Source organism: Uloborus diversus, chromosome 1, assembly GCF_026930045.1.
Source record: "Uloborus diversus isolate 005 chromosome 1, Udiv.v.3.1, whole genome shotgun sequence".
In the NCBI taxonomy this organism is placed as follows: Eukaryota; Metazoa; Arthropoda; class Arachnida; order Araneae; family Uloboridae; genus Uloborus; species Uloborus diversus.
The window spans coordinates 173,054,477-173,077,479 of NC_072731.1; the positions used below are offsets into that span (position 1 = coordinate 173,054,477).

The 23,003-nt window shown below is 31.7% G+C and overlaps 1 protein-coding gene across 1 annotated transcript; it reads right to left on the reverse strand.

The window, feature by feature from the left end:
* Nucleotides 1-5,052: 5,052 nt before the first annotated feature.
* LOC129217182 (protein ABHD11-like) lies at nucleotides 5,053-22,346 on the reverse strand. The gene is made up of 6 exons (XM_054851448.1): nucleotides 22,273-22,346; nucleotides 15,055-15,211; nucleotides 11,408-11,572; nucleotides 9,759-9,944; nucleotides 7,998-8,200; nucleotides 5,053-5,381 (listed from the first exon to the last, which is right to left on the reverse strand). The coding sequence occupies exons 1-6, from the start codon at nucleotides 22,278-22,280 to the stop codon at nucleotides 5,234-5,236; spliced, it is 867 nt and encodes a 288-aa protein (XP_054707423.1). The 5' UTR covers nucleotides 22,281-22,346; the 3' UTR covers nucleotides 5,053-5,233.
* Nucleotides 22,347-23,003: the final 657 nt, after the last annotated feature.

Here is a 23,003-nt window from a genome sequence, read left to right on the forward strand (position 1 = left end):
AATTGAATAAAAACCTTTGTGCTGGAAACTAAAATAATAAATAGCAACGTGTAATAGCACAAAATTGCATAGTGCCGCAAACACGTGTTTCGGGGTTACAAAGGAACTCCTTTTTACATGCAAAGTAAGTGAACTTATGGATGAAAAGACATCCAACGAAAGACATGTCTTTTAATCAATAAGCTTACTTATTTTGAGTTGAAAAAATAGTTCCTTATAACCGTGAAACACGCGTTGCAATGTTGTGTTCTTCTACTTTGTCATTTCTAATTTCTTATTTTATTTTAATACTAGCGGTACTCGCACGGCTTTGCCAGTAGTAGAAATTAAAAAGTCATTTGGTTCGCATGTATGTTTACAAATAATGGATGATGAATTTTTTGCCAATTTGCTATGTTCATTTTTTCGCCCATGTTATGGTAATTTGCTCGTACAGGTTATGATAATTTACTCGACCACGTTATCATAATTTATTCGTCCATGTTATGATAATTTTCTCGATAAAATGTTCTTAAAACTAGAATAGAAAAAGAACAAAATCGAATTTTTGAAAAACCGCTTCGAGGTTATGACTTTGAGGTTATCCCTAAGATACGAACTAATTATGTGCCTAATTACAGGGAAATCGGTAGAACGGTCTAGGCGCTATGCGCGTAACAGACATTCAGATATCCAGAGACACAGACATCCAGAGACACAGACATCCAGAGACACAGACATCCAGAGACACAGACATCCAGAGACACAGACATCCAGAGACACAGACATCCAGAGACACAGACATCCAGAGACACAGACATCCAGAGACACAGACATCCAGAGACACAGACATCCAGATACACAGACATCCAGAGACACAGACATCCAGAGACACAGATATCCAGAGACACAGACATCCAGAGAAACAGACATCCAGAGACACACATCCAGAGACACAGACATCCAGAGACACAGACATCCAGAGACACAGACATCCAGAGACACAGACATCCAGAGACACAGATATCCAGAGACACAGACATCCAGAGACACAGACATCCAGAGACACAGACATCCAGAGACACAGACATCCAGAGACACAGACATTCAGCTTTATTATTAGTAAAGATGAACTAGTCTAAAATACTAAAAATCCATTTAGGTAGAAGATCCCCCCCCCCTCCCTCTCTTAAAAAAATGTCTAGAAACGAGGCGCGTACGCGCTTGAAAGAAAACAGCGCCACTAACTCATTAAAAAACATCTATCCATTATATTTTATCATAACAAAAATCTTAATAATATTTTTACTATTTTCTCCATTTCACTTTCTCCTCTTTTATTCCTTCTTTCTTATAACTGTTATCCGCTTTCTAATTCTTTTATCATTTTTAACACTCATTCGCTCAGAACTTTCTACGTAATTAAGCTCTTGACACAACTTCAAAATAATACTTAAGAAAATTAAAGGTTAAGAAATTTATTCCACTTTAGGCTTGAAAGTATTTTCTAAGCAAGAAACCTTTCACAGTCTGCTCCAGTTACTTTTTCCAAAAGTTTTTTACTTTTCAGTTAAAAATCTTTTGGTGTACAACTTCATTTTTATTTTTATTTATATCATATTTATCATAATTATTGAAAATAACGATATTTTAGATTGAACAGGTTTTAAAGTAAATCGGTCTTATTTTCTTTTCCAATATAAATTTTTATTGAATTCATGCGGTTCCCCACTTTTATGCATTATACCATCCTCTATAATTAAAAACGGGGTTGATTTAACAATTTATTATTATAATTAGGAGACTCTGCCGCTGCTCGCTTCGCTCGCTAATCCCCGTTCATTAGTTCTACGAATATCCTGATACATAACACCTAGCAGCTTGAGAAAATGAGTTTGTTGTCGATTTTTTCCTTCCTTTTTACATATGAGACATATTCGGTGAAAGAAATCTGGTTTAAATGTTTAAAAAAATATGTATATGACTCTAGATCTAAAAATATGTATTTGAGATAATTGTAACCTGAACCAAGTGAGAGATTTATAAGTGAAGCTCGATGTTGGTTTGGAAAGACTCAATTGGACTTAGATGAACTTCTCGTTAACTGTTACATGTCTATACAAATGCATAAAGAAGTATTATCCGCTACGATATTTTTTTCCCACACTCCTTAGCACTCCTGATACCAGTACTCAAAACGTAATAAGCTGACACAGGCTGAGATAGGTCCATCCTCATAAAATAAAACAATATTATAACGTTATGAAAATGAAGCAATATCATAAAGATTCAACAATACTGATTTGCAGGAAAACAAATCACGCAATTACACAGTTTTGACTATATTATCTCCTTTTCGTGGGAAAGGAAGAAAACTTTGTTTTTGTTTCTAGAAAGTATTAGCTAATTTCTATTAATGAAAAAAATTTCTGAACTGAGCAATGGTGAATTCAGCTGGAATATTCGAATATAACCTCGTTTACCATCTAACCTTTGTTTTGAATTGTTTAAATGAGAATGACAATATACTACTTTATCATTTTATTGCAGATTTTTTTTGTTATTTATTTATTTATTTATTTATTTATTATTATTTTTTTTTTTTTTTTGTTTTGCAGAATAGTAGCGTTGGACGTAGGGATTTTTTTGCTTCATTTAATGTTGCATTTTTTTGAAAAATATGAACGGCTTCATAATCTTGTTTTTAACTAAAAGTATGTAGTAGGAAGTATGACGTCAGTGATGAGCTTGAAACGCAATAGAATAATTTGGAATCTTTTTGTTGTCAAAAGAACTCAGACAGGTTTTTCAATGTGCCAAAAGTGCTTTCAACGTACTTAGCACAACAACTTTTTACGGAAATAATTGAACAACCTGTCTTTTATTCAAAATATTTACGTAATTTGTCTTGGCAGTTAATTCTTTGCTTTTGTGAAAGAATTTCGCAAAGGTAAGTGCAATTTCATCGTTACTGGTAAAACTAATCATCATTTGTCCTTTCAATAATAGGACATCAATAACACGTTAAAAAAAAATAAAAAAAAAATAAAAAAAAAAACATTTGTGTCTTTTGGCTAAGTTGGACATGACAAATATTATTTTCAAATCTTTCAGGAAAATTTTATATTGCATTGAAGTTCTTATTTGAATTTACTTTTCCCAAAATTTATTTTTTGTTGGGATGCAACTTCTAAAGATTGATAAATGAGTGAGACACCATACTTTAATTGATAACTTAAAAACTGTTCTTCTTCACCTCTTCCTTATCCACCCTACTAAACTCTCAATGTTTTTTATGAAAGGCAAATTCCGTATCACAATAGTTCGAAAACAAAATAGTAAAAAAATTAACTTGAATTCTGAAATTTTGAATTCAAATTATGTTTTTCGCAATCACGAGTTGCGACAGGACCCTGCTCTTTGGGGGCTATTGTTTCTAGAAATGGCTCCTGCCTCCCCCCAAGCCTGCCCCTCCTCCTGGGCGGTTACCTGTGTATAGTTGTGTGTGTGTGTAAGCGCGCGTTCGTGCATGTGTAGGCTTGTGTGTGTGCTTAGACCTGTGTGTATGCACGTAGGCGTGATTGTATGTGTGTAATGGCTTGTGTGTATGAGCGTGTGCATGTGTGTGTGTATGTGTGTAAAAGCTTGTATGTATGAGCATGCGTGTGTGTAGGACATGGACGCTACCGACCAGGAGAAACGGATTCCAGGAGCCCAGTGCTCGGAGCCGCGCCTGCAGAGGACGGTGGGCGGTGGTGCTGCAGACGCTCCTGGTTCAAGCTGAAAAAGGCACGGACATCAAAAACGGTCAAGTGAGGACAATAAGCAATCGTGATTGCTCAAAAAAAAATTCTTCTTCCACTTTTTTTTAATTTAAGAATTAAAAAAATCTTGAATTTGGAGGAGAGTAAAAGTAAAAATTCGTAATCAGAAAATATGTGTTTACATACCTTCAAATACTTTTGCACAACTAAACAGATTACCGAATCCACAATCTGTTAACAGATTAATAACTAAACTAAACTAAAACTACTAACAACTAAACAGATTAAAAACAAGGAAATGTGTTCTTAAATTTAAATTTTTGAAAGGGAAGAAAGAAAAGGATAGAGCTGGCTGCTTCTAAAAGGAACTTATTTAATGATTTATCAAAGCTAAAACAATGCCAAATCCAGGTACAATTACATATCCAATTATCTGTACGCATTGAAAATTTAGAAAATAATAATATGTTTTATTTCTTGCATTTTTACAGGCAAATTTATATGCGACAATTGCTTAAGATGCTGTGCTTTATGAAGGTACATTTTAAATTTTTAGAAATTCTCAATTTCAATGCAAAATTTTTTCGTAATATGTTTTAACGGGAGTTCAAACCCTTTTAATAAAAACGAATAAATAAAAAATACAAAATGTACCAGAGATTTGTGCCAATGTGTTCGTTGGGGGGGGGGGGGTATTTTGATAACACATTTCATACTTAAATTTTAAATAAATAAAAATTTTATGGCTTTGTGAGATTGTCCAAAACAGTGTAATGACCAATGTCACGCGGATACTGTTAAGCAAGTTCATTGTAAAAGAGCACGATATTAATGATTGATCAAACAAAAAAGTAGTATTGAATCGCTATTAATCATTTGCTATTGATCCCATTTAATAATTGAAACGTTCTTTGAAACATAGCTTAGTTTTAACTTTCATCCATAAATTATAATCGACGTTTATGTATAAATGCTAGTTTTAATCCTTTTTTTCAGTTTCACAGACCGCTATTTAGTAAAAACAAATATCTAAATTATCAATAAGTTAAATTAGCTCAGAAGTGACATTTCAATCAAATTTTGGAGTTGAAAAATACGCAATTTTTCGACAGGATTTGCTAAATATACGCATTAAAAAGCAATTTTTTTTTTTTTTTTTTTTTTTTTTTTTTTTTTTTTTACGGAAGTTAAGAAATAGTGTCGTATAAATGTGATGATAGGAACTAATGGTTTAATTAAGTTACACATTGGCTTAATTTGTTTATAAGCAGGGGAAAATGAGAAGTGATTACAATATTAAAAACAATATCATTTTTATTTCGTTAAAAGTATGATTAAAATTTTCACTTTTGCACAAACATCATGAGTCAGACAATCATTACAATAAATTCAAGATTTGTCTTTTGTAAGTATTTCAGCCTCGGCTAACGAATTTGACCACCTCTTCTACGAACATTTCTGGCTGCTGTTCGGGAATTTGACCACATCTTCTACGAACTTTTCTGGCTGTTGTTCAGGAATTTGACCACCTCTTCTACGAACTTTTCCGGTTGTGCAAGATGAATTTGATGACCAGCTTCAATGCGCTTTAAAGTTGAGCTTGGAAACATACTTTTAATGATGTCTTCATCTTTTTCCCTGTAAAATTAAAACATGTTTTTTAATAAACAACCATAAAAAAATAATAAAAAAAACATGTATTTAATTAATTAATTTCCTCAAGTTTGCTCTCGTTTCAATAACTAGTTCCCATACATCCATACATCATACGAGGTTAGAAAGCATTATTAAACTTTTCATCTTAATATATTATGCAATGACAAGTGCTTTTTTAAATCCGACTAACACCCTGCAAGTTACGTATCAAAATGAATGTTAGTATGCTGCATATTTTAAGTAATAGGAAAGATCTTTAAAGTAAGAATTTTTGTTGAAGCTTCAATTCTCGTATTTCTGCTATCACGAGTAAAATTCCTAGCTTAGAAAAAAGTGTGTATATATATATATATATATATATATATATATATATATATATATATATATATATATATATATTTAACTCGGTATGATTTTCATTATGACTAATACATGAAAAAGATTTTTTCAGTTGATGTCGGAGCAGCTTATATATTGAAACGCTTTAGGAATAAGTCCTTATGGTAATGAAAACAAAAATTAAGATAGGTCGTTAGCTGGCCCATTTTGCTTACTGCAGGTCACCGAGTGATTTTTAAAATATTTTAATCATTTAAATATTTTAGCTTTTCAACAATAATAAATCTATTTGATGTTGAAAAAATAGGTGTTTTTTTTCCTAATAAAGAAGAAAATTATTGTTCTAAGCATCAGTTATGCTTGGGTTTTTTTCCGTCTAAAACCAATATTTACCATCCTAATTGAGAAAATGGCAAACAGCGGATTAAATTGTTACATAATGGGAATAACTAGTAAATACTGAGCAAAATCATGCATTCTGCAAAAATATAAAACTTAGAGCATAAAATACTATTGGACTAATTTCAAAAAGGACATTAAAAACATTTATGCGTTTAATTTTAATTTACAAAAGACCTGAATTCATGTGTTCAAATATGTGGCACATAGAAATTGCGTGTTACTATGGAAACAATTTTTCATGTTTTTACAATGAAAAGGATAAATTAATACAGACATTTAATTCAATTTTTTACTTAAAATAGATAATTTTCCTGTAATATCAAGCTTAAAAATTCTTTTTATTTACACAGTTTAAAATTTTATTACAGATTTTTATTAGAGAATTGTGCGTAAGGAGATTTTTTATTGGGATATTATATGTTTTTATTCTGATAAACTAAAAATAGGGTTCAATAACGTTTTGTACATTTCTTCAACTTTCACTCCATGAGATGATTAAATAAGTGACGTAGGGCAAAATTTCAGTAAAGAAGCAACATCTCCGCAATCAAGTCACCCCAGGTGACTAACCGTTTAATTAATACCGTTTAATTAGTAGTAATAAATTTAATATTGAGAGCTCTTTTTTGACGATGCACTGATGCTTTTATGTTCAAAAAAACTGCTACTTAGTTTAACCCTCTTCTGTTCAAATTACTATTCCTTGTAGAAAAATATCTATTTGCGCAAAATGTTTAACTGTAATGTATTTGACATATATGATGTGAACTTTTGTTTTTAACTTGCGTTAGTTCCAATAGCTTAAATGTAAAACAGTCATATTTCACCATTCAAGTTACACTGCTCAACAAAGGAATAGCGCTACGAAAGGGAACTATGTTCACACTACAGCTTCCCCGTACCTAACTCTAATTATGGTTTAACTAGTTGGATTTTGTACTCTAAAAACAGTTTTTTTTTTTTTTTTTTTTTAAATCCAGATCGAAGCCGAATAATCCTTGGTCCAATACCCTCAGCAGTTTCGATTCGTTTGGAGGGTTTTGCGACCACAACATATTTAACGTGCCCAGTCACTATTAACAAGCACAGAGGATCTTCGACCTTAAAAATCAAGCCACTACGACCTATGGCCCCAGAGAAACGGTGGGCAGTAAAGAGCTAAACTGGGCCGTGATGGCCTGATCGGTAAGGCATCGGACTCGTGACTTGAGGGTCTCTAGCCGGTCAAAGATCCACCGTCTTAATTAATGGTGACTGTGGACGTCAAATATGCTCGTGGTCACAAAGTCCTCCAGGTGAAATGATACCTCTGGGGGTGCTGGAACAGGGATTGCTCGGTTTCTGGTCTGGATCAAAAAATCAAAGCTGTCTTCAGGGTCCCATCCAATTGGCTAATCCACAAATAGTGGTAGGTACGGGGGAACCTGGAGTGAAAAATGGAAAAGTAAGAAACTAAACTTGGTTTTAAATTGGCGTTTTGCCCCTAATAAAATCTATTTCACACTGTCGGTGACTGATTCATTTTGTTCCATTTTTGGACTCTGGATTAAAACTGACTAATTTCGATAGATTTATGTTTCAAAAAATAACTGCTGAAATGCAAACAAAAGTTCAACAATACTAACTTTAAAGTGTGTAGGTCAATATAAATGATTTACGGTTTTATCTTTGCAAAACTTGAAAAATAGAAATAGCTCAAAAGTGATCCACTTAACCGTAAACTTATTCTACCTCTTACACTCTTTTAAGACGTTTTTACATTACTAGACGCCTCACGTTTTTAAACTTAAAAAAACTGCGATGGCGTAGAGATGTTCTTAATCAAAACATTGTGTCCAATAAGTAGGTAATACTTACACATTAAAAGACGAATATTTTCCACATAAAAACAGCGCTGGTTCTTTAAACGAGCCGGCTAATGCTGGTGTGCTCGGTAATTTTCCTTCTGCGAATTTTTCTAACAGCTCCATATTAGCCTTCCAAACAAATTTTCCATCCTCTCCTTTCTTAATTCCTAAATAAAATCCGTCTGTGTTTTCAGCTCCGTCGTCAAGGGCACCCTGATAAATAATAAAATAACAAAAAGTTATTACTTGCGATCCATACTTGTAAAAACACATAAACTACAAATACATATGCAACATTTGTCACACAATTTCGGAAATTGTGGCATCAAATATGTTTTTTAAAACAATTCGTGAATTGTTAAGTTTAATAATTATATTTTTTGGTGATGTTTGAAGGTTATTTTGGAATTGTGTGTACTTATGCTTCATCTGAAGGTTCTAATCAGTAGAACTTCAAAAACTGAAAATCTGTCTTTTGTCTCTTAAAAATAATGTTTGGATATCTCACTACAAAAGCATGCCCCATCTCGGCCCAAAAGTATCTTTTGGTACGAGTAATATACAAGCAAGGTAGAGATACGTTTTACTACATTTCGATTTTCCGCGAAATCTGTTTATATTACCAATGCCATCATGGCCTTCGATTTTTTAAGAAATACAACAGTGCCGTTTTCTTTCATTTACTAAGTCTCTAATATCACATTTCCTACTGTTTTCGGTGCGATATCTATTTCTATATTCCAGTTTCAGCTTGTTGTGTTTTGAGAAAAAATACTAGAGTTAGATCAAACCTAACCTGGTATTAGTGACGTTCTAATGAGAGGACACGGGAGGTTAGTGAGACCTCCCAAGAATTTTTCCTGATGATTGACTTAACAAATTTTGCATGATGAGTTAGGAGATAGTATTGCAACATCGCTTTTTTTTTAATTTCAATAATGCCTGGTCGTTTTTCTCATTAGATGCAGACATTTACATATACACATACAAGTATTTTTACTCATTCTGTAAAATTTGAAGTTTCATTCGATAAATTGAGACTTTTCTCCATCCAAAAATTTAGGTAATCGCACCAATACGACACTGCAAGGTTAGGGTTACCCTTACTGCAGTTTTGTTCCTGTACGAAATTAATTGTATTAGTATTATGGGCATATTCTGTTATTTTATGTCTATATGCAAGAACGCGTGTCAAGATTTTAGTAACAACGTTTTGGATAGTTATTTCCAAGTTCTAATAGTACTTTACTAGGTTGTATTACTATTATCAGTTTACATTTGGTTAAAAAAAAGAAAAAAAACTTTTTTAGACCATTGTTATGTTTTAACGCGGGTACAAAACAAGTCCGACATTCCCTGTGGCATAACAGGTTTCTACCGTCTTTATTATGCAAATTTGGGTTACTATTAAATTCATTTTAGAGTAAACTTGCAGTTTTAATCATATCTCGCTTTTCGGGATCTCTTTTTCACATGGAAGTTATCTGAGTTAAACTCTTTAACATTTAATACTTATAGTTGGAAAAAATGAGAAATATCACTTTCTTCAATACCTAAAGTTCATAAAGTAAAAAATCGTAAGAAATTTCAATTTTTGATTTTTCATTTTGGCTCAAAACGTTGTCAAGTCTATGCTAGAATACCAAGAGTGATATCAAATGGCTACACCACGGTGAAATCTGCTTTTAAACAACGCGCCATGGGTGTTTTTATGCAAATTCGATAGTGAGAAGTAAAGCTAATTGACAGAAATTTCTCCGCAAATACAAACCTGTTCTGTGTTGCCCAAAAGGTTCCTTAGAAGCTTTTTTGCTTCTTTAACATCCTGAACGTTGGGTGGAATGGCTTCAATCACTTTCTTCATTGCTTGGATGTATTCAAGGAGTGAATGTCTACTCGTAGGAGCAGGTCGCTTAGGTGATATATCTTCAATAATCAGCTTTTCAACCAAATTTGGCTAAAAGAAAACATAACATAAAGGTTAGAACTGAACTTCTAGAATTTCTTTTTCAAATTTTGTTGCGTTTACCATAAATCAAGATGAACCTGGCACTCAGTGTTAAGTTTTGTTCTATCTGGTTCATTAAAAAAAATGTCTGTTTATTGGTTTTTAAATTTTTCTTTTATTTTTATATGCTTTTATTTTATTTTATTTATTTCTACTTGATTTTATTTTTTATTTCTATTTCATTTCATTTTATTTTATTTTTTACTTCTACTTTATTTTATTCTATTTATTTTAATTTACTCAAACATTTTATTTATATTTTTTGTTATTGTTTTTAACTTATTTTATTTCATATTATTTATTCATTTATTTGTTTATTGTGACCAAAGGAGCTTGAGGCCCTTCCTACGAAGCGTCAGTCAGATGCATCCTGGATGGACCATGGCCAATAACAAAAAAATTCATCACATTTTAAAATTTAAGTGATTTTTTTTCCGAAGGGACTGGTGGTACTGGTATCAGCTTTCCCTAGAGCAGCAAGGAGAATGAAGATCGAAGTTGTCAAATCTAAAATTCGTCATTTTTTCGAAAATACTGAACAATTATGCAAACAGATATGATTACAGTTTTTACAAGCTTACTTGAAGTCGCTTTCAAAAATGTCTTTAAAACTTTTGAAATGATAATTAATAGTAGCAATGAGGCAGGAAGGTGGAGGGGAGCTTGCTGATGCTGCAAAAAGCTTTAAAGAAGTAAACATATTTTTTCTAATAAGTGTTTTAAATACTTAATATTCTAATTACTCTTGTTCCAGGAATGATAGTAAGAATTCTTGATGCATAACAGAAACAAAAACAAAACTTCTTCAGTTTTAATTTTTACGCAGTACATTATACCATACAGTTACAAAGCTTTTTTTTTCCTTTTTTTTTTGAAATTGAATCTAAACTTTTAATGCAAGTTTGTTTATTATGGTTTTAATGTTAGAAGAAATTTGATCCAGTTAAAAATGTCGTTGGAAACTATTCCTTACTTATTTATTTACACATTCAACTAATTTTGGTGACACTGCTATAAATACGTGTTCTTACCCTTACCTCTCGAAAAAAAATCTAAATGATTATAAATATCGTATTAATTTTAATTTTCTGAACCTGCCAGTTTCTTCTTAAACAAGTATCCAAAGATTTTAAAAATCAAATTATACGTATAATTTGAAGAAATATAAAGCATATAACTTCCTGGCTTTATTATTTTATTTTTTATTTATTAAAATCTTGCACAGATGAAAAGAAAATCAAAAACTCTATGAACAAAAATAGTGCAAAATATTGCGGTGAATTTAATATTGATGAATGCTAACTTGTATTTTTAATAAGGTAAAGCGTTTTTATGAGAGGAAAAATTTTGAATTATGAAAGAAATATCTTGTGTGTGCGGTTTTAATTCATTGAATATTCTTACCTCACTCAGAACAGTTTCATTGCTGCTCTTCCTCCAAAACTGTGACCAATAAGAGCAACTTTGGACAAACTCATCTTTTGCAAAAATCTTGAAACATCTTCTGCTATAATATCGGAACTGAAGTCATCATTCCATCCGCTGTCACCGTGATTTCTTGCGTCTAAAGCATAAACCTAATTAAATGAGGAAATAAAATGTTTTAATTTTATGAGACACTTTGTTGAATTTTTATTACTTTGACTGCAGTCATTTATTCGTACAGAAAAATTAACATTTTATAATTTTTTAAATTATAAAATATTTTTTAAATTTAATAATTTTTTAGCTACTCGTTCTTCAAACTGGATGTAACTTAAATGCAAAGTTTCTCAAGGTTCTGTTTCGTTATTCAAAAGTGTACATCATAGTAATGTGCTTATTAATTAATTTATTCATTTATTTACTCATTTTTGGAATTGATATGAGAAATGACTCGTTAGTGAAAGGGCAAATTTTTTTTTTAACAGATAGTAAGACTATAGAAATTAATAGAGTTTTCAGATTATCATAAAATACGAGTTGTTCAACAACTAGACATTTAGAAAATTGTTACAAAGCTGCTTAATGTCTCGACTCATAGATATTTCTTTTGACATGAATCATGATTTCCAAATTCATTTACATTGCCATTGTAAGTGTTTTCTTTTCTGATAGTTAAACGACAACTAAGTCTACCCTGTAAATCTGTTTTTTGAGCTGATTCAAATATATTTTTCTTTTATCCAGTAAAATATACTATACCATTCCTTTTAAATTCTTTTTTTTCATTTCTGTAATTTTTACTGTGCACTTTATTCGCATCACACCCCTGTTCTTGTGATCACACCCGTTACAGTTGCCAAATAATCTAATGACATATTTTTGAAACGTTATTATTATTTCTTTAAATTACGAAATATTTATTCACTCGGGTGCTTTCATTCACTGATTATACCACTTACTCTCTATAGGAGCTCACAGGGGTTGGGCTCCAGTGCTTCTTTTCAACGATATGCAAATTTTTATTTGTAAGATAAAATTCAGGGATGGCCTTAATGGGGCTCCTACACTTCCTTTGGAATAAATTAAGCCCTTCCTCTATAACTTTTTGTCTCTTTAATTTTAGTCTTATATGACGACGAAGATGCATAACATTAATGGAAATAATTGCAGACAAAAAAAGAAAGATCAGCTCATAATTAGTTACTTATTAAAGGAAGTAGAAACAGAGTGCCTCCCCCCAAAAAAAGTATACCTTCTTCGAATGTATATGACGGCCAACTTTTTGTTCTTTTTCATGCTCGACGGCTTAAAATAATAGCTGAAGTCAGACTAATATTTAACAAACTGAAATTCATTCATTTGGGTGTTTCTGTTCAACTGAGCACATAAAAAAAGTACAAAACCAGTTTAGAGAGGAGCTTCAACGAGATGTAGCAACGAAACTCAAAATTATTCATAAGAGAATATAAAACGACGTATTAATGCACAAATTAGCAGGAAAGCGACATACATGAGCTTCGGAGTTACAAGGAGCTACTTTTTAAGTGCAAAAGCAGCGAACTAATGGATCTTTTGCCAGATATCTTTTCCTCCGAAAGCTCACATCTTTTGCATTTAAAAAAGTGTTCCTCTTAACTCCGAAACACGTGTATGCAGCGTTCCTGCATTATTCTACATCGGTTCAATTTATTTTCAAGTTTGAAACTTTCAATATGTAAATAATTTTCTGTGTCATTGTCATTCAAAGAGGGTATACCTTTTTTGAACACTCTGTAGTAATATTCACGTGGATTAGTTACGAAAACACTAGAATTGTGCAGCCCAATCAACAACCGAAAGTTCTTCAATCTATTTTCTAAATGTTAGCCTTGTTGCTCGTAGATCAAAACTTATCAAGAAATAAAAACATTAAATAAATGTTTTTATATTATTTATGTATAAATAAGTAATGAACGTAATTTAAATATTCTACTCAATGTCTTCGTTGCACAACAGTAGATATTAAAGATATTTTTCTGCACTACTAACCGTTTTCGGCGACCAGCTGATATGCCTTTTTTTGTCTTCATGTTTCTGATGGTTATTTCCATTCATTCATCCATCTTCTGCGCCATACATAGAAAAGAAACTATATTATTACATAAGACATAATTATAAGTTCAATACTGGATTAATTACTTTCTTTTTCTGCTCAGGAAAAGATAGATTTTGATTTTAAAAAGGTTGATCTTAGAATTTGATATTATAAAAACGTTTTTGACTTTTCTCTATCTACGCTCTTGAATGATGTCGTATTCCTCATTTCTTAGTATTTAAAGGTTTTCAGTCATAAATGCAAAAAAATATTTGCACGAATATAAATTTAAGATACTGTACAATTTAGTAGAAGGAGATTACTGCATGAAAACTGTTCAGTCTGAGAATTATTTATTTATTTATTTATTTATTATTATTTTTTTTGCCATTAACTCTTTCTTACTTTGTCATCTCTATTCTTTTTTTCTCCTTTTATTTCTTTCTTTCTTTCTTCTCTCTCTCTCTCTCTTTTTTTTTTTTTTTTTTTTTTGGCTATTAGCAAGCCGATCGCTCAACTTAAATATTATTTACTAAAAAAACAATAAAAATTCCAACGGTTTTTTCAGAAGCTGTTTAAACAAAATAAATGTTCATTTGTTCGTTTGAATAATTTTTGATCCAAGAGTTAAATTAAAAGAATTTTTAACTATCCTTTTTCTGTTTCTTCAAAACAGATAGTAATTATTCTTGATCCAAACTTTTTACGTAAAACAAATTTAAATCCCTTTTCCACGCACAATTTTTTCAAAACAAATAAAGAAATAACTGTTCGTTTTAAAAAAATCGCAGTTTAATTGAATTCTTGAATTCTTTAAATTTATTTTTCAAACTAAATTCTTGTTTTTTTTCCCCCAGATTTTAAAATTTAACAATATACTCAGTGCTTCCACAATATCTTTCAAAGTATACCTATAAGTTTTAGAATATACTTAGTAAAGAACTTCATGTATTCTTACAAGTAGAACTAAAATTTCTCGTGGAACAGTTAACTAAAAATGTTGACTCTTTTAATTGTTATAAAAATGTATTTAAAACAATTTTCAGCTTGAGCTACTGTATGCTCACGGTCGCTATGGAATTGGAAAACATCCATTGAAGACGAGTCTATATGAACTAAATGGAAAAGTAAAAATTTGATACTTGTGTTTTGCTTATTTCAATGTAACTCTGTTAAATTTAGAGGCTAACACATATTTTCAAAAGTTGCCATCCCTGAAAACCAATAGATGCTCCCATTGCCGCCTGTAAATCGAATATTAGCCTTTTCATTTCATCGGTGTCAAACAGTATACAGGACAATAGGGAATCAAAATTGAATTTCGGGAAAGTAAAATTTTCTTACTTCAATACGAACTTCTAACTAATTTCTGAACGTTATAAATTTCTTCAATGTGTTTTGCAACACTTTTTTTTATAAATTTAAACATTATTATTTAAAGGTTAAATAAAGTAAATTTCATGCCATTCAAAGAAATTTAAATGAGATCTTCAATAAAGAGTAATAAAAGTGCAAACCGTTTACTCTTTGTCTTTCTAAATATCATAATCTTTTTCTTACCTCTCGTCCTGTTTCATCTGCCAAAGGCTGCATTACTTGATCCCATGTTTCTTTCGCCGAAGTTATTCCATGCAATAAGATTATTGGTGCCACTCCAGGATTCTTTTTCTCCGGAAGAGGCGAAACTTTTTTGTAAGCAATATGAACTTGTTCAGAACTGAAATGAGAGACAAAGAAACATTAAGATCAGGGTATACATATATTTTTTTAAAATGAAAATAAAAATAAAACATGTTTTATTTATTGCAGCTGCAATAAAATAGCTATCAGAATCGAGAAAAAAAGCGTTACTAATTTAGAAATTCGTACATTAATACGTTTCTGTTAGATAAAAAGGAAAGGTATTTGATTGCTAGTGCAATACAAATAATTTTTAGCAAAAATATTAATTACGATATTACGACAATTAAATTGATTAAAAGGTTAAGATGTATCTCTAATATCTATATATTTAGTTATTTATTTTTTTAAAAGAAAATAAAATTAATAAAATGCACCACTTTTCAGCTAAGAATATCCATAAAACACGCAAAAAATATGCTTTAATTATAAAATAAAAAAATATTACAATCTTGCATTTGTCGCAAATACGCAGAGGCAATACTTTTAAATGAAGCTGTTGCAAACAAATATAAAGGGGGGAAATGTGGAACATGGACGAGAAATAATCGTTGGTCTTCAAAAAATTTGAAATTTTCATGTGTTGCTTTTACGAGTATTTTTTTTTTTCAGCCTACTTTCCCAGTAAAAGTCAGAGAAAGAAGAAAAAAGCATAAAAGAGGACTTAATGCATCTTGAAAATATTACAAAAAGCAAAAAAAGAAGTCCAAATTAAAAAAAATAATTAAATAAGTATCGAAAAATTAAAAATTGGAAAGTGAGGTATTGAGATAGGGGAAAATGTCTGTCGGTCTGTCTGTCAGTCTGTCGGTATGTCGGTCTATCCCCGCCTCCTTCCTAATAAATTTCGAGTGAATAGCCCGATTCGAACAATTTTTTTTTTGTTAGAAAGATCTTGGCGAGGACACCTCATTCCTATATTTCACTTTTTAATTTGAACTATTTTTTGCTCAATTTTGAACAGTTCAAAAAAACTTAACATTAGCGTCTACGGGGAAATTCAAGGCAATTCCGAACTGTAAGGCGAATTTGCTTCAAACAAACTTTGTGGGAAAAAGATTTTGATGAAAAAGAACCCGACTCCGGGAATTTAGAGGCACCTGACTCCGACTCCGACTCCTGTGCCCGACAATAAATCGGAGTCCAACTCCCCGACTTCGACTCTGACTTCGTAGCTTTGGCAAAAAATTAGACACGGAGGAAAAATGACTGACTCCGATTCTTGGATATTCGACTCCAACTCCTGTATCTCAAAATGAGATTGACTCCGACTCCGACTCCGCAGCTATGTTTTTAACTGCGAAATAATTATTGTTGATATGACTTGTTTCTATTTCACTATAAAGTTTTAATTTAGGTATTGAGTTTTCAGCGGATAAACTCGAAGTCTTTTATGTTTCTACATAAAGATATAAGCAGACGATTTTTTTTGTTTGACAATGAAAATTATTTCTTTAAGTTGACATTTTATTTTAGTTTTTATTTATTTTGGTAAGTGCATTAATTCATTAAAAAAAAATAATTTCGGCAACAGGGGAAAAAATAAACTTTTTTTTTTGATGTGATGTATTTATTTTAATGAGCTTATTAATTTTACTTATTATGTTTTCGTTTTGAAAGTGGTTATTGTTTTTTTTTTTAATGGAAAAAAGTGCATTAGCTGCTTTGTTTGAAAGGTGCTGCTATTTTATTTGTTCGTTTATTTATTTACTTATTTTTCTTACGCATCTGATTGTTTAGATGAGTGAGGCATATTTTATTCCTAGAAATCAGCTTAAAATATTAAAAAACTATGTATAAAACAATTTGCGATTTTAGCTATTTTTAAGAACATTGATCAGGTTCTAGAAAGTAGTATGGGTATGAGGGAAAGTAGGCTCGTTTAGCTCTAGACGGAACTTCTTGTTTATTAGCTTTTTTTACCCCTTCTGTGTACTATTTATTAAAAAAAAAAAGAGTTCGCGCGAGTGTTTATTTGTGCGTCAGCGTCTCTTGGCCTGTTGAATAAGGACCATAAAGTACGAAATTTCGACTGTACCTGGTTCAGGCAATGATGCACCTCAAAACACTTTTCTTAAAACTCGAATTCGTTCCTATTTATTTCAATTTCAAGCCAAACAAGAAGTTCTGTCTAGAACTAGACGAGCCTACTTTCCCGTATACCCATACTACTTTCTAATACCTGATCAATATTCTCAAAAACAGCTAAAATCACAAATGTTTTCAAACATACTTTTAAAATACTTTAAGCTGATCTCTAGGAATAAAATATTCCTAACTTATCTAAAAAAAAATTAGATGCGTAAAAAAACAAACAAATAAAATAGCAGCAACTTTTAAACAAAGCAGCTAATACACTTTTTTCCATTAAAAAAATCTTTAACAGCTTTCAAAACGAAAAAATAATAATTAAAATTAATAAGCTCATTAAAATAAATACATTATATCAAAAAAAAAAATCGTTTCTTTTTCTCCTGTTGCCAAAAACAATTTTTTAAATGAATTAATGCACTTACCAAAATAAATAAAAACAATAAAATGTCAACTTAAAGAAAAAATTTTCATTGTCAAAAAAAAAAAAAATCGTCTGCGCATATCTTTATGTAGAAACATAAATGACTTCGAGTTTATTCGCCGAAAACTGAATACCTAAATTAAAACTTTAGCGTAAAAATAAAAACAAGTCAGATCAACAATAATTATTTCACAGTCAAAACCATAGCTGCGGAGTCGGAGTCAGAGTCAATCTCATTTTGAGGTAAAGGAGTCGGAGTTGAATATCTAAGAATCGGAGTCAGTCATTTGTCCTCCGTGTATAAATTTTTGCCAAAGTTACGAAGTCAGAGTCGAAGTCGGGGAGTCGGAGTCTGATTAATTGTCAGGCACAGGAGTCGAAGTCGGAGTCAAGTGCCCCTAAATTCTTGAAGTCGAAGTCTGAAGTTTGGCGTCAAGAGCCATTTCCAACAAAATTTGTTTGAAGTAAATCCGCTTTCAAGTACGGAATCTACATTGACTTTCAGTTACCCCGTAGGCGATAATGTTAAGGATTTGAACGGTTCAAAATTGAACGGAAAATTGTTCAAATCAAAAATATATTTTATGTACACTGTAAAAACGATTCAGAAACGTTCCTGGAAAATAATGGGCAGCTGATGTGCCTAATTTCTGCCAGTAACAGAACTTGCAAAAACCAGGAACGTTTTCTGCTAAAATTCAGTAACCTTCCTGAATTTAACCCGGAAGCTTCCTGAAAAATTCAGAAATCTTCCCGTTAGCAGCCAGTCGTATCTCAGAAACTTTAGATTAAAAACTTAGGAATGTATAATATAATAGCTCGGCATCTTCCTACTTTACCAAGGTAGTTCCAAGAGCATTATGGGAAACATGCCCAAAGCTAAGCCAGAATTGCAAGTAAATGACGATAATTTTACCCGCCAGCAATTCTTGCAAAGCAAAGTAGTCCACACTTATTCGCTTCCTTTGGAAGCTTAAGTAGCATGGACGGGCCGTAATTGAACTGAAGCCGATGCACTTTATAAATACGTTCAGTTAATCTTTAAACTGGGAGCTAAAAATATTTTTGACAACAGTGAAAAGTCTGCATTCGTGCGACTTGTAGCAATTCAGGAAACTTTTTGACACGGATACTTGATTTTTCCAGGAAGTGGGTAAAAAACCATTAAAATCCCGAAACGTAACTCGGAAATACTCAGTAACGTTTCGGAATTTTTTTAGTGTACAAGTTTTTCTTCAAAAGCTTTTTCCTACAAAGTTTGAAGCAAATTCGCCTCTCAGTTCGGAATTGCCTTGAATTTCCCCGTAGGCGCTAATGTTAAGTTTTTTTTGAACCGTTCAAAACTGAACAAAAAATAGTTCAAATCAAAAAGTGAAATATGGGAATGAGGTGTCCTCGCCGAGATCTTTCGAACAAAAAAAAAAGTTTGTTCGAATCGGACTATTCATTCAAAAGTTATTAGGGGGGGACAGACAGACCGACAGACCGACGGACCGACAGACAATTTTTCCTATCTCAATACCCTACTTTCCAATTTTTAATTTTTCGATATTTATTTAATTATTTTATTTATTTTTGACTTTTTTTTGTTTTTCGCAATAACTTTAAGATGCATTAAGCCTTCTTTCATGCTTTTTTCTTCTTTTTCTGACTTTTACTGGGAAAGTAGGCTAAAAAAAAAGGGGGCATAAAAGCGCTCTTTCTGTGCGATTTAAAAACCATATCGTTTCGAATTTTGTAAATTTGGGGGAAATAGCACATCTGAACTTCATAGCTTGCTACGTTATCCGAAGAAGTAACGCAAGGTTTCAAGCAGAAAATGGTTTAATAATGGGTCGAAACTCGTAATGGGAATTGAATTTGAATAATTTGGGAACTTTATTCAAGTTGGTATTTTTATAGAAGTATGACTAAAAGGAAATCGTAAATTGTTACCGTCAAATTCATTGTATTTTGATTAGGATATGGATAAAAAGTAGAAAATGAAACAGAAAATATTAAAATTTTTCTTTTCGAGTTAAATTTTGAATGTTACTTAGCAACATTCAAAACAGATTTTTTAGGTTTGAAAAATAAATTTTTAATTCGTTTTACGTTTTAAATTTATCACGACATTGGTATTTTGCAGTATACTAATTTATGTCAGGATTATTTCAGTGAGTGGTACTTCGTGCATTTCTTTTTTAATCTTCTCAAATTAGTTATTATGAATTAACAGTACAAACAAGGTACTACCGAGTACCATAATTATTTCCTGTTATCTCATCAAGGGGACAAAATTATAAAAGTTTAAAATGAAAATCACTCTAGAGCAAACTTAAATAAAAGGATTTTCTTTTTTATTTAGACTAAATTTACGGGAAAAAATATATATTTATAAATAAATAAAACACAAGCAAAATATTCTAACCTAAAATAAATAGTAGCATCAATACTTCAGACGTATCAATACTTAATTTATTCAAACTCTTATCGAACAATAAAAAAATAATTAATTAATAATTCCTTTCCAAAAATAGTAATTGCGTAATTGTGTACTGAATACTTTTTTTTTTTTTTTGTGTGTGTGTGTCAATAAAAATGTTTGAAGTGCACATTTCTGAGGCTCTTACTTACTCGTGATAAAAGAGAATCGTGGATGTTCCTAAATTGTATTTTAAGATTACAGTTTCTATTCAAATTTGACAGAAAAAATACTTTTTGTCACTATTATTTCACTTGTTCATTTGTAATTACTATTTTAATTTTTTAAAACAACGAAGAGTTTTCCTTTTTCTTCGTTAGTTGCATCGCTAAAATGAAATTGGCGGCCACACTTCTGAAAAACAGAGAGGGGAGGGGGGGGGCTTGCTACAGCGACGGCCCTGAAAGTACGCGGAAAAAGTATAATTAATGGTTCTATTTCTTGTTGAATGAGTTTAAATATTTTTTCTTTCTAAAATTCTAAAATTTCATGTTCTAAATAAAAAAAACCTTCTGGGAAAAAAAATCCCCCCCAAAAATTTTGATGGCGCAACTTAACCCCCCCCCCTGTGAGCACCCCTGGTACCTTGGGACACATCCTATTGTATTATGGGAAAGTCTTCATGATTCAGGAAACAGCCATATACTTAAACCAATTTTGCACCAGAAAACAAAAACAAAAAAAAAATATATATATATATTAATTTGAATTTTTGGCATCTTGAATTCAAGTTATGTTTTTCGCAATCCCGAGCGTGTGTGTATGAATGCGCGTGTGTGTTTGTGTAGGCGCATGTTGTGTGGGTCCGTGTGTGTGCATGTATGCATGTGCGTGCGTGTTGTGTATGCAGTGCAGTGTGTGTACGCGCGTGTGTGTAGGCGTTCGTGTGTGTGTGTAGGCATGTGTGTTTGTGTCTGTGCGCAGGCATGAGTGTGTGTATGTGTGTGTAGGCGTGTGTGCGTAGGATATGGACGCAACCTGGAGACGGTTTTCGCAAGAGGAGCAGCATCGTGAGGCCGGTCGACGCGGCGGTGGTGCTGGCAGAGGGTGCTGGTGGGAAAATGAAATGATAGGAATTCAAAACAGTCAAATGAGAACAATAAGCAATCGTGATTGCTCAAAAAAAAATTATGGTAGTGAATTAAGTTATGAATAATTAGTTATGAATCATGAATAATGAATTATGAATAATTATCTAACATTGAATGTGTTTGAAAGACTACATAAGATTAGAACATTGTTCCATGTTCCTAAACATACGTTAATTATTAAGAACCATGCATATGTTGTACCTTGGAACGTGTCTTAAGGTACAAAATGTCTGGCTGTCTCAAGGTACAATCAACACGCGGTTTAAGAAAAACCAAAATGATGGTCAATCTAGATGCGCTATTATTATTTTCTTATAAGCAAAATACTTCAAGTACTTCTCTTTCATAACAAAATAAACTTCAGTTGATTAAATTTACAAATAAAAAGACAGAAAATGAAATAAAAAGGAAGAAAATGTTTACTTTGGAATCATAAAATGTTCTTTCTCTCACAAAATTGTCAATTTTACTCATTTGATGCTGATTTTGACTATGCCACAATTTAGTGGTGAAGTTTACTATTAGAGATTACAAAAACATGGCTGATAAAATTAGATTTTAAGAAATTAGCAGTGTCCCAAGGTGCAACACATTTCCCTAATGTTTTATTTGTGTATTCAAATGTGCCCCAAACATGTCCAAATGGTATCTATGTATGTTTCACTTGTAGACAATTTTTTGTATTTTTTTAAACAATGTATTCAAGGTTTCCACTCCACCTAATATTTGAGCTTATACATTTGAGGACAGGCGTGAAATAATTAGTGAATAGAAAGTATAATTTTTTTCACAAAGCAAAAATATGTCCACGGCGTCTTTCTCCTCTAATGTTTCACCAGTTTTTGCTTTAAAAACTAAGAATACATACTTACCTCTATATCGATTATTTATTTATTAACTCTAATTTTAATTAATGTCATAATTTAAATTTGTTTCACATACTCAAGTATGATACAATAGCAAGCAGAACAAATATTAAATTTTAAATGTCTGGCAGTATAAAATGCCTGAAAAAAACTTTTAGTTACCTTGCCATATCTACTTCTTTCCCAAAGACTGCAGATGAATAAGAGGAACTCTCCTGTTTTCGAGAACAAAGATTCGCTTCCTTGTTTATGTTTTGTCTGTTAGCGCTTATATATGCACGAGAGTAAAAAGGTTATGCAATAAAAGGATAACAAAACGATAAAAATGGTGTCATTTGAGTCCTTTATCAGTAAAAGATCCGATTATTACCTAATCAGAAGCAAGAATGTAAACTAAAGTATTCCTTCTTATCTAATCGTCTTTTTTTCTTTACCTTGTCACCGGTATGTGGATTTTACACTTGGAAAGAAATGCAGTTATTTCATATTTGTTTATCAGTTTCCTACTTCCTTGTAAAAAAACTAATTTCAAATGCAAAGCACTTGTCCAGAAATTTAAATTTAATTTCCAAATTAAAGCAAAAATTAAAAAAATAAAGTGATTAAACATCACTTCGATAGAAAAAGTAGTGTGATTTGTAGCTGGACACCACGATGCCCCTATACACAATCAATATAATCTTGATTTTTCATTGATGGGACTAGCAGTTTTTAACTAGCGAGTAAGGGTCCTCGCAACAATTTGTTTGCTTTTAATCTGGGACGTCTCTATGGGAGGTCACTTTGACCTCCAAACAATTGCCTTAAACGGCAAATTTTGTCGAACGATTTGGCAAAATCTTTAATATTCGGCAAAATTTAGAGTTCCAATCGTCAAATTGAGAATTTCTGCC